Genomic DNA, 12,401 nt, shown 5'->3' on the forward strand with positions numbered 1-12,401 from the left:
GGACCTGTAAAAACATTTCATAATTATAATTATTGCTAATATTAATATTGATATTTAAGCATTATGGCCTGCTGATGAGGGCTATAATAGTTGGTAAAGACCCTGCCTACTACTAATAGGTATAGCACAAAGAAGGGCTATAATGCTATTAGAACATTCCAGCCACTGAGGGTATATTTTTCTAAAAGAGAGAAATCAAAAGACAAGCATTGGAATATTGGAGCAGAAGGGCTGTGCCGGGCATTATAGACCACAAGCCACTTTGTCAACGAGTTCCCAACATTGTAATGTTCGTACACATGGAGCGTAGAGTGAGTGAGCCATATGGTGCCATTTTCTAGAGCCTTTACAGTGTCTTTTGTACACCCTGAATCATTGCAAGGCACTTCAGTGACACATGTCATTACATGTTATGAACCTCAGAAGGATGAACGTCTGCGGTGGCCCCAGAAGAATCTGAATATGTAGCATACGTGCCTTTGGGAAAGCAGGACAAAGTGGGCAAATGAAGTATGCTCAAAGGATGGGCGGAATTAAACATGGTTTGGCAGTATTAAATGGGGGTGGGTTTCTTAAGCTGAGTGGAATTTATGTTTAGGGCAGAAAGGACAAGTTTAGACAGGGATCGCATTTCAAAGGGGTTTGCATTACAGGAAATCGTACTCAAAATAACTCGTAGCTCTAGACAACTCCTACGTGAAATTAACATCCTCCTAAATGACTCATTCTTAGAATGACTCAACCCTCGCTGTTTGGTAAGGTTTTTCAACCTTTTCCAGCGTTAGTGCACCAAGACACTGCCATCGACTTGTCTTTTTGATGCAAGAATTCTCACTGAAATATGTTCGCTGAACATAAATGCTCTTTAAAATTACATTTTTCTAACAACAATTGTAATAGTGTAATTTAGTATAAAAGATAAATTAAGTACACTAGGTCACTTTGAAGGATGCCATTATGATAGTAAACCCAGAAATGCTTGTCACCACTCATTTAAAAAGGAGATCTTAGATCATCACATCCTAACGAGCCGACAGTGGCCCTGGGGCAACCATGGTCTACCTCTGTAGTTCTGAGCATCACATATAAAGACTTACATAAAGATGACTAGATATATAAATAGGGACAGAATGCCCACCGCTCACGGATGGATCCATGGTCCTGCTCCAGACCCCAAATTCTGCGCTAGTATCTTAAATACCCCCCTCCCCCCAATGTGAGGAGGGAATGTCTTTCCTGAATCTAAAAACAGCTATCTGCAAAAGGCTTCCTTACAGTCTTTGCTAATAGTTCAACCCATTTTCGTAACACCTGGACATTTTATCACATCACAAAATCCTCACTGACGCAGCACTAGGATTCTGCGATTCGCTTTAAACTCCAAATACACATACCTAGCACCAGCAAGATTAGAAATGGAACACAGACGATAAAATTAAAAATCAGGTGCCTGTGGATAGGCGGATGAACTGTGTCCTCCTTGCATGCCTTCCCTCATCCATGCACTCTGTAATCTGCTCCACTCACACGTTATACAAGGTTTTCTCGATATAAACCCCATACAAATATGAGTAGGAGCTCATGTCAGGAATTCAAGTAGAGAACATGGGAATAACAGGGAAACCATGGATTATGGAACAAGAATAAACTGACTAGCGGAAATAGTACAATCTCAAGCACACCAGTCATACCACCGTGGCACCTCCCAAATATCTGGAATCACTCATGATATTAGCAATCCCGGCTCTGGCTAAGTTGATGGTCAGACACATTTTTTCAACTGCCGAGTCTGCCTTGCAGCCAAAAGGAGTGCTCTTGTAGAGTCTGGCTACAATAGGAGTCTGCAGGGACAGGAACCTTATTAAAAAAAGAGTAAGACTATTACCGGCTGCGTGGCTGAAACCTTTGTTGACTGAAAAACAGACTCAGTAGTTGAGAATTATCTCAAATTACAGGTATGCTGTAGTCAAAAAGATGTGGCATTTTACACCGCCATGGCTGTGTTATTAGCCTAATCCCCTCCCACATTTATAGTAAAACATTTTGTACTATCCTCTCCGTCAAAGCTCCCGAATGGTGTGATATACATCGAGTTTAGTGAGGTCAGAGTGTTTCTGACCTCTTCATATTTACGAGTGAACTTCCCTCATACCCATAAAAAGCCAAACGACTGGATCCTAAAGAAAAAATTACTCAAACATACAAACCCAAGCCATTGACCTATTTACTGACATGGACAGGTTTCCTGTTTCAACAGACTGTAAAACTGTTAAATCATTCACAAACCAATATGTAATACATTTGCACCGAAAAAATTAAACCAGCTTGTCCAACTCAACGTACAAAAAACACTAAACAATTACTGGTTCGATGACCACAGAGTTCCTGCTTTGGTTGGAGGAAATCTGGGTCTGGTCGATAACACCTGCACCTCTTCCTTGGTACAGTCATTACTTATGATGTGTCTTTACCAATATTTTGGCCCCTTTGCTCCTCAGGAATTACCACAATTTCTCAATTTTTCCCTCGGACTTTCCACTCTTTTTGATGCATAGAATTCTCCTTACTGGGCCTCCTTTGCATTGCTTCCAATGTCTCCTTGATGAACCATTTCAACCTCCCATTATTAGGATCTGTAGAAGCAGATCTCCACTTCCTATGAGAAGACATAGGCTTGGATCAATAGCTCAAAGAGCAAGCAGAATCAATGTCATGCCTCTTCCTCTCATGCTTCCCCAGTCTGAAATAGGGTCTGCAAATAGCAGGAACAAATATGCCCAGTACCAACAAGCAAGTCGATTTGAAAACGTACTCAGCTGCCGCTTGAACCTTCATGGAAGATGTTCGCCTCTCCAGCTGAAGCTAAAGTCTGTCCATGTTTCGTCCCGTCCAGTATAACTCACATTCGTGCAACCACACGGACACGGCTTATAATGGCCTTTCCTCGTCTCCGCGTAATGTGTCTCTGCGTCTAAATGTCAGCAAACCACAACTGCTAACAAGGAATGGTCATATCTCCTCTGATATAAATCATGCTCGACTATCCTACTGAAAATCCTGAATATATACTTGGAGATCAATTACACCACTCCCCTGGAAACATTTGATATCACAAATACCTCTCGTCTGAGGCCCAGCAGGGAAAGTGTATCACAAGCATCGAGGGGGTTCAAGCCCAGCAGGGACCCCATAGTTCCTCATGTCCATATCTTTGTCTTATACAGGCAAAAACAGGAGGATGCTGAGAATGACCTCCTCTTAATTGCACCCAGTCATGGCGGCAAAAAAAAATGGAGGATTGGGACTAGGAGTAATGAAGATTGGGCTACTAAAGAACAAAAGTGACACAAAACAGTGTTCCTGACGTAAAAACACGAATAACCTCATTTGGTTACCATCAATAATTGAAGAAAAATATAATCAGTGCGACTTCAATTGCTGAGTTTGCTGCCAATTTTTGACATCATCACTATGCATATAGGAACGTGTCATTTCCTTATAAAACTTGCAATACCATTATTCACATAATACATATTCCACAAAGGTTCATATCTGAGGATTTGAAAATATTCCACATGTTGAATGAAACAATGAAATAATGTTGAACTAGTATGAAACCTGCAACCTTCGAAACTGCCTTACTCAAGAAAAATTAAAAAACACAGTGACCCATCCCCATCACTTTTGCTATGTATAGTAGGCAAAACATGTTCCGAGGAAATAGTTCCCAACAACTCAAACTTGGGCCAAGCACAAATAATCTAAAAACTACTTATGGCCTGAACTACTTAAAAATGTACAGATACATAGCTATCCTACCATTTTTGGCAAGATTTCTGAAGGATGCCTGCCACGCAGCTCCGAGATATCACCATAAATAACCATCTAACTCTCTGTAGGTCAGTCTTCACCAACAAATCTACAGGGTAATGAATCCCCACTGGTCTGAGGGTGTTAGAAAGGGGTTAGTGAAACTCTATTTAGTTCACTTAGTTTCTAACTGCTTTTGATACAAAATGACAGCTCATCACATTGTAACAATCCATTTGCAAACCTCTGCAAGGTTGCCATACTTCACGCAACCTTTTGTCAACGTATATTCTGTCAAGTCTGGCGTTGCGTCTATAAGCTGTTGAGTGCTGCAGGGTTTCCTCTTCTCCCCTATGCTTTCCACCCTTTACATGGAGTCACTCAGAGATCTGGTGGTGCAGCAACTCTCTGCCAAAATACTGAAGTCACTCTGCTATATCCTTGGCATTTATCTCTAAGCACACTCGGATAGTGAAGGGGTTTCAGGAAGGAATGGGGATCTCTAAGTCAACACATTTCCCTAAAGAATATCCTAATTGGTGTACAATTCATAGCTCTAAAATGAGCTTCCTGCAATAGGAGAGAAATCTACAAAGGAAAATCCTACTACAGTGCAATACAAATATATACAGTCCCTAATAAACTTAACCCAATGCCGGCAAAATCACATTTGCACAGAAATGAAGGAATTGTTTTAAATTCCTGTTACTGAAAACAGAAAGAGTGTGTACTAAACAAATGACCATGACCAAATTGTACAAATCCTAGATGTAGCCTGTAACAGCTATTCCGAGTCTTCCTAAGAAGGCTCGTCAACCACAGCAAGCATGCAAATCTCTGCAGCCACCAGAGGCGGCTAATGCAACCACATCAGCCTCATAGTGGGTACTGTTCGCTAGTTAGCTGTGAAAATGCAAATCACATGTAGGTGACTAGTTACAGTTTACTCAGACATGCATTCTAGAGCCCCTTCTTAAGTGACTACATCACCGAGGTCCTTTAACATCGCAATCACACCCCACACAGCAAACACCTGCCTGAAACTACTAAACCACACTGTCAAGCAATCTCAAGTTGAACCCCAAGCTTTAGAATGCTCGATGGACATCAAATAATCAGTCTCCTCCTTCTTTCCTAAAAATGGACACTGAAATAATGTCTCTACAGACCCTCTCAGCTGTGTGCTTGTGCCCCACAAAGTACATAGACATGTGTGAGGTCAGCATTGTGCAGTGTGTGTGTGTAACCTTTGCACCATGATACAGTCTATTCAATAAGTTTACACAATAAATAAATAGATAACACTTTTGTTTCACATCCAGGACATTTCCCTGTCCTTTTTAGAATGCATCTTTTTCTCCTAGGACTCTTTGAAGCTTATGACAAAAAAGTCAGTTCATTGTGCCTAGAGCGCTCAATGAACACGTTTCATGATGCTGTATGTGAGTGGGCAGTTGCGTGAGAATAGCCGGTCCATTATTGTTTTTGATCCGATCTTCATGGCCGTCCCTTGACTCATCTTGTTCCATATGTGTACTGCATACGTGTTCTGAAACAAACCCTCAAACTCAGTGGAGTTGACGACATCAAAGTACTTTTTCCAGTCCTGCCAGCGGATGGGGTAGAAGGCCTCTTGCGGCATGACGCTCACTCCATTGCATCCTTGACTATCAGTCAGTTTACGGAGGGAACACCATTTCTTGAAAACACGGGTGACAAGCTGTGGTCCTTGGTGTCCCCAGATCCATGCATTGTAATGCCGCACAAAGTTTTGTATTGAGTCTTCCATGAATTTATGACCCCGATCAAAGGAGAGAAAAGCTCCATTTAATAGGTACCTGGACTGAGCGCCAATTGAGTTGGTGAGGTTCTTCAGATTTTTTAGAACAATGAAGTCTGTGTCCAGGTATATTCCTCCAAACTTCCATACGAGAGCTATCCGGCAGGCATCGGAAAGGATGGGTAGGTGGTAGGGCTCCCACTTCCTCCATTCCGAAGAGTACCATGAGCTTAAAGGAGTATTTGCAAAGAGATCCTTCAAATCCAATGGCTTAACCTCAATATTTGGGAAACAGCCAAGGAGAGACAAGCCAAGGTTTCTAGGGGTTCTGGGAGGACTGCCAGATAGGCCCTTCATCAATACCACCACCTTTGACTCTGGGTGAGCTCTGGCTGCGGATTCAACTGAGCACAAAAAAAGGAATTTAGGCTCCATCCGATTGGAGGTTTCTAAAAAAAATATTTTGCCATCTTCACTAAGGTTGGATTCAAGAGAAGCATGAGTTTCAATGGGCGGACATTTGACTTCAGAAGGCAATCTGTAGGGTGGAGCTATGCTGTTAGAGTGGTCAGTAAAGCCCAAGTAAAACATGATCGACACAAAGGAGACTAATTTTAAAATAATCACACACGTTGACCGGAGTTTATTCCTTCGAGCAGCTTTGGTTAACCAGAGAACGTAGGCAGACATTTTGTGCATTTTCTTCACATCCAGTATTCTTTTTTCCAGTAGAATAACCTACAAAACAAAAACAGCATTATAGCAAATTAGAATAGGCAACAGGATATTACTGTGTAATAAATATAAAATACAGTTACATGCCACATCTAGATATTCCTCCTAAAACAGTGAAACGCCCTACAATATAACTACTGATATATATATTTAAAGATGTATAATACATGGTAAGGGTGACCTCCAAAAAAGCCCATCCATTTATTTTCTCAGTACAAACCAGTTATGGTGTTAGTGCACGGATGTAATACCGTAAATTTCATTAAAAGCTTGTAATAACTTATTACAGGTTTACGGGGTCCCAATGCCCCTCTGGGAATGCTCCCTCACTTTTATGTTCCTGAGACTCTGACCATTGCCTCAATTGAAATTACATTTCAAAATAAAATGAAGAAAATGCGGGTAACATAATTGACAGTCTATAGGAGGAGACTGCTACTGTAAACTTCATAGCAGCACAGCTATGGCGGAGGAGCGTTGCCCCACTGCTAAACAGCGCCGGACTGGGACCCAAAACCGGCACTGGCAAAGTGCTTGGCCAGCCCCACAGGGGTTTGGGGTGTGGCCGAGCTGTTTACCAGGGCCGGTTTCTGCCGATTCCTTTACAGTGACCAATATTGCAGCTATGATGCAAAAAGGGCCCTGTAACAAAATCGGCCCTTAGGAGCCCAAAGCCAGCCCCCAACCCCCACGGCCCACCGGGGAAATGCCCGGTGCCCGCTATGGCCTGCCGGACTGGCCCTGCTGCTGAAATGCAACAGGCAATAGACTCGCTTTAAATTAAGTACCAAAAACACTTAAAGTACATGATGAGCAATTGCAAATGTCTGCAGAGATCCCAGTTTGAGAAAGCATTGGTAAGCAGCATCTATACATTCACTTTATTGAAATGTTGAGCAAGGAAACTATTGGTTTTTCCTTTTTAAAAACAATGATTAGTCTTTTAGATTTGTCAGGCTTAAGGTGGTCTTCTGTTAACTTTTGGCCTTGCCCGCTCCTAATTTAGCTGAATTTGTTTGTATTGGCCTTAGGACTCAGTGCAATTTACCACTGCTAGCCAGTGCTAAAGTGCTTGTGCTCTCTCCTTTAAACATGGTAAAGCTGGCTTACATCTGACTGGCCTATTTAATTTACTTATAAGTCCCTTGATGAATAGAATACCATATACCCAGAGCCTTTAAATGAAATACTACTAGTGAGCCTGCAGAACGTATTGCGCCACTGACTAAAATAGCCCTTTAAACATATCCCTGGCCTGCCTTTGCAGCCTGAAAGCAGTCTTAAACTGGCAATTCAACTTGGCAATATAACCTGCTTGCCAAGCCTTAAACGCCCCTTTTATTGCATATAAGTCACCCCTAAGGTAAACCCCTTGGTAGCCCATATGACATGGTCCACTATAATTAAAACGTTGGACATGTAATTTTAAGAATTGCATGTCCTAGTAGTGAAAAACACCTAAACTCATTTTTCACTACTATGAGGCCTACCTGCCCATAGGTTGCCATATCACATTTAATAAGTGTTAACATTTGATAGGAAATAGGTAAGAATTTCATGTTTGGTGTCTAAGAAATTGTATTTAAAAATCACCTTTAGTGGTAACGTCTAATTTTATTTTGGAAATACACTTTTAGAAAGTTGGTATTTTCCTGCCCAAAATATTTGGTGCCTGCAGCCTTACCTGGGTCACATGACTGGGTGTAGTTGGCTGTTGGACTTTCTAAATTCCTCCCCGACAGCCACACAGTAGAAGAATTAGGTGTGCCTGGTTGGGCCAACAAAGGCAGGATGGGGGCACAGCAGAGCTGAGCACAGCCCCACATGCAACTCAATAGGCTGTGCTCTGCCTTCACACAAAGGACTGGTCACCCCTGCATTGTTCATGCAGTTAGCTTGGAGCCAGGAAACGTCAAGCACTTCAAATGGAGTTCTCTAGAATCTTCTCCTACTTCAAAGAAGGTACAATGTATAAAAAGGGGATCATCTGACTCACTTTTCAGTTCAATTCTGGACCTGCGGAAGGACTCTTAATGGATTGCCTGCTGCTGTGGCTTGCTGTGCACTCCACAAGACTGCCTTGCTTCATCTGGGAGGGCTGCTTTGCTGCCTGGAGCCTGCTTTGAACCCTTAGAGGGCTGCCCTGCTGCTTGAGCCCTGATTATCCACTTGAGGCCACGCCTACCAGAGTAACTCCAAGAGCTAGTTTGATGGCCTCCTGATCAGAGCCACAGGGACAAAAAAAGGCTCCAACTATCGTGAAGACGCACCCAAAGCCAGAGTGAGTCCTAAACCCCACAAGTGCTGCCCTTTCAGTCTTGGACCTTTGGTTCTGGTGTTAAATGTGCTCAGATAGCCAAAACCCAAAACTTGGGACTTAGTAGCTTTTTGGCTGAAAACTGTTCTAAGAACCAAGCGACACAGGACCAACCTGCTCGTCCATCTGCCCAAGGTGTATTGGTAGTAGGTCGGACTTCCTGTTAGCTCACGCAAACTTCTACTCCGAAGCAGCAAATTCTGTTCAGCATTTCTTCGGCAAAGGGATATCGAGCCTCCTGGAACTCTCCTCAGCTACAGAATCCAGCTTAGTCCCGCTGGAGATTTACAACTCCCAAAATAGAGAGTCTTAATGTAGAAATCTTCATCCTGATTTTGCCCATTTCGACACTTCCTTCTCAGACATTTCCTGCAGCCTTGCACGGCTGAAATCTTTCTCAGACCATTTTTCTTTTACATTTCTTCTAAGTCTGAATGTAAGCGAAGACCAGAACCAATCTACTGCTTGTATCCAACTCATGCTCCATCGCGGTCGCCCATATTTTTCAACTTTAACCCGGTCTAGTGTGACTAGATGCCCACAGTTGGAGATTTGATCTTTCAGGCTCTATATTTTACCGTACACTTTAGGAATTCATAACTCTTGTTCGACTGATTGGATTTTTGTCATTTTGAGGTCACATAATTTATGAAAATGTACTCTATTGTTCTAAATGGTTGTGGGATTTTTATTGTGTTATGTGGTCACTTTTTTGCTGTTTGTGTGTTGCATAAATACTTTATATATTGGCTCTAAGATAAGCCTGGCTGTTTTGTACCAAGTTAACAGAGGGTTAAGTGCAAGTTAATTTAGTGACTTTTGTGGTACACCCTGACAGGGAGTGTAGCTGGTGCTTCAGCAATGGTCACCCCCCGTTCAACCAACACCAAATTGCTTACATTGGTGCTCAGTGGTGGGATCCAGTACTTGTGCTTTTGTAGTGCCAAACACTGATTTGTGTAACACAAATATCCCACATAAGTACATTGACACCAGAGTTGAACTCTTTTTAAATTCTTCTTAGTTTTCTATTTGCTGTTTTCTCCTTGTAAGTGCCCTACCTCCCTTTTATTATACCATGAAGATGGATCTGATCAACTTTGACATCCTCAGCAGGGTTGAGCTGCTGAAGCTTTGCAAACAGAAAGGGCTAAAGGTGGGCATGAAGGCTCCCAAGATGGATCTCCAAGTAGCCCTCAGAGCCTTTGAGGAAGTTTAGAGATGGCACATCAACCCAGAGAAGGATTAGGAGGAGGGGGAGCATCCTTAGAGGATGATGAGGAGGTGGAGGGCCCAACCAGAGAAGCAAGGGGAACACCACTCACCCCTAAAGGATACCCAGGATAGGGCAGGGAGCAGTGTGCCTGTCCAGGGTCTGTCCCCAGAGGAGCTGGAGGACAGAAAGGTGGAGGTGGAACTCAAGCTGCATCTGACCATGAAGCTGGAAGCAGAGGAGAGAAGGGCTGATGCACAAAGAGCCTTAGCCAGGGAGAAAACTGTGGCTGAAACAGCTTTAGCAAGAAAGAGGCTGGCCTGGGAGGAAATGAGGATGACTCGTGAGCTCAGTCTCAAGGATCTAGATATCACAGCCAAGCAGGCAGAGTACATCAGTATATTGTGGCAGCATTACCCCAGTAGACGAAGTGTGGCCTCATCCCAAAGTATCTTGTGCCTAGCTTTGTTGTTGGGGATAACACATAGAAAAGGATTGAAGCCTATGGGTTGCCCTGGAGATCAATAAGGTCCCTGAAAAAGATTTTAAGGGTGGGGGGCAGTCTCTGGGGCATATTCCCAATGTAGGGGGATGCCCAGTTAGCCCTATGGAAAGGGGACAGGAGAAGTATCCTCTCATGAAAGAGGTCCTCACCAGGAAATATGGCCTTACCCAAGAGAGGTATAAGCAAATGTTGAGGGACAGTCAGAATCTGCCCCAACAGACCTAGGTGGGTGTCTGTATCATTTTTGCTAGCGAATGGATGGTTGGGTGAAGGGCAGAGAAGTGAGTTATTAAAAGAGCTGCATAGCTTGATTGCTAGAGAGCACATGTTCAGTCTTTGTTTTACGAAGCTGCACCAACGCCTTATGGATACTAAGCTCCCTTACCCCGCAGATCTTGTTAAGGAGGGGGACCGCTACATCAGCACCAAGGTCTGCAAGAAGGTATCTGCAGGGGACTCCCAAAAGGGTGGTCAGGGTTTCCACCAGAAGAAGTAAGAGGGAGATAAAAGAAGAAGGAGTTCTCTCAAAGCCCCCAAAATAGTACACAGGGTAAAGGGTCCCATTCCCAATCTGACCACCAAAAGAAAAATATTGTTGATAAGAACTCTGGTAAGTTTGTCCATAAGTGTTATGGGTATTACCAGTATGGGCACACCAAGGGTGAATCCAAGTGCCCAAGAGTGACACAGGAGCCAGCTTGACTACTGTCATGTGTCATGTGGTGTCCTCAGGGCATGTGATACTCAATACATTTTACCAGGTTGTAGTATCAGAAAACTGGGAGAGCCACCACTCTTAGAGAAGCTGTGAATCCTGCCATGCCCTTGGACTGTTTGCTAGGGAATGATCTGGAGCGCACTGCCTGGAAGGAAGTGGAGCTCAGGACACACCTGGAAATGTTGGAGCTGCCTGGGTGGGTCTGTGTGACCACCAGGTCTATGGTTGCCCAAGAGGGAGTAAAGGCAATCTGGAGCCAGGAAGAATGTACCAACAGCTGCCAAAAAAGGGCTGGGTGGGGAAACTGGCCCCTGAAACTCCCATGGTGCAGGTGGATGGGGCACCAGAGGAAACTGTCCAGGAGCCTACCCGAGAGGGCATTGCCTCCCTTATAACTTGCTTGAACTTACTGGATGGCAAGCACAAGATGGGCCCACCGGGAGGAGCTCTGTAAGGCACTGAAGAAGTGCCCAACCCTTGAGAGCATGAGGTGTCAGGCTGAAACCCTGGAGACCACCTCATATAGTGGGAGAATGACCTCCTGTATATTGAGTTTAGGGTCTGTGCATGAAAAAACAATGTTTTGGTGGTCCCCCAATGCTACAGGCCGTCCTGCTGGGTCTGGCTCATGAAAGTCCCGTGGCAGAACATCTGGGGCACGACAAGACCTTTGCCAGGCTTTTCTTCCATTTTTATTGTCCTCAGATGAGGACAGCCTCATAAACTTCTTTCCGCAAGACCTGTCTCACCCGCCAAGCCAGTGAAAAAACAGGGGACAAGCCAAAGGATCCCCTGAATCCCTTAATTGTCACTGGCATCCCCTTTGGAAGTGTGGGCATCACCATTTTAGGAACCATGGACCGAAGTCAACCTTCCGCAACAGGTTTATCCTGGTCTTGGTGGACCATGCCACTAGATACACAGAGGCATCCTTCTGAGGACTGTAACTACACCTGCAGTGGCTAGGGCCTGGATGGGGATTTTCAACAGAGTAAGGTTTCCCAAGGGAATGGTGTCTGCATACATGAAGTTAATGTGAAAGATGTGGGATAACCTACAATTTCTCAACAATCTACCATGCACAAACCAATAGGCTTGTTGAAAGATTCAACAAGACGCTAACAGACGTGATTATGGGCTAACCTGAGCCCATGAGGCTTAAGTGGGGTGTCCTCCTACCATTCCTGCTTTTTGCTTATGGGGTAACCATAGAAGAGAGTTGGGTTTAGACCTTTTGAGTGTCTGTATGGTCACCCTATTAGGGGAACTCTCAGTCTGGCGAAGGAGGGGTGGGAGCAAGCTCCCAAGAAACCCCCAGGATTT

At 43.9% G+C, this 12,401-nt stretch overlaps 1 protein-coding gene across 4 annotated transcripts in view; it reads right to left on the reverse strand.

Annotated features, from left to right (window-relative positions):
* A4GALT (alpha 1,4-galactosyltransferase (P1PK blood group)) overlaps positions 1–12,401 on the reverse strand; it is a 275,344-nt gene that overhangs the window by 1,474 nt on the left and 261,469 nt on the right. For all 4 annotated transcript variants that reach the window (XM_086922057.1, XM_086922047.1, XM_086922068.1 and 1 more), the window contains one exon: positions 1–6,328. This exon is cut by the window's left edge and continues 1,474 nt beyond it. In XM_086922057.1, the coding sequence (XP_086778183.1) occupies positions 5,225–6,289 (1,065 nt within the window). In that variant the 5' untranslated portion in view covers positions 6,290–6,328 and the 3' untranslated portion in view covers positions 1–5,224. The remainder of the gene's footprint in view (positions 6,329–12,401) is intronic.

Source organism: Lissotriton vulgaris, chromosome 1_1 (assembly GCF_964263255.1).
Source record: "Lissotriton vulgaris chromosome 1_1, aLisVul1.2, whole genome shotgun sequence".
NCBI lineage: Eukaryota > Metazoa > Chordata > Amphibia > Caudata > Salamandridae > Lissotriton > Lissotriton vulgaris.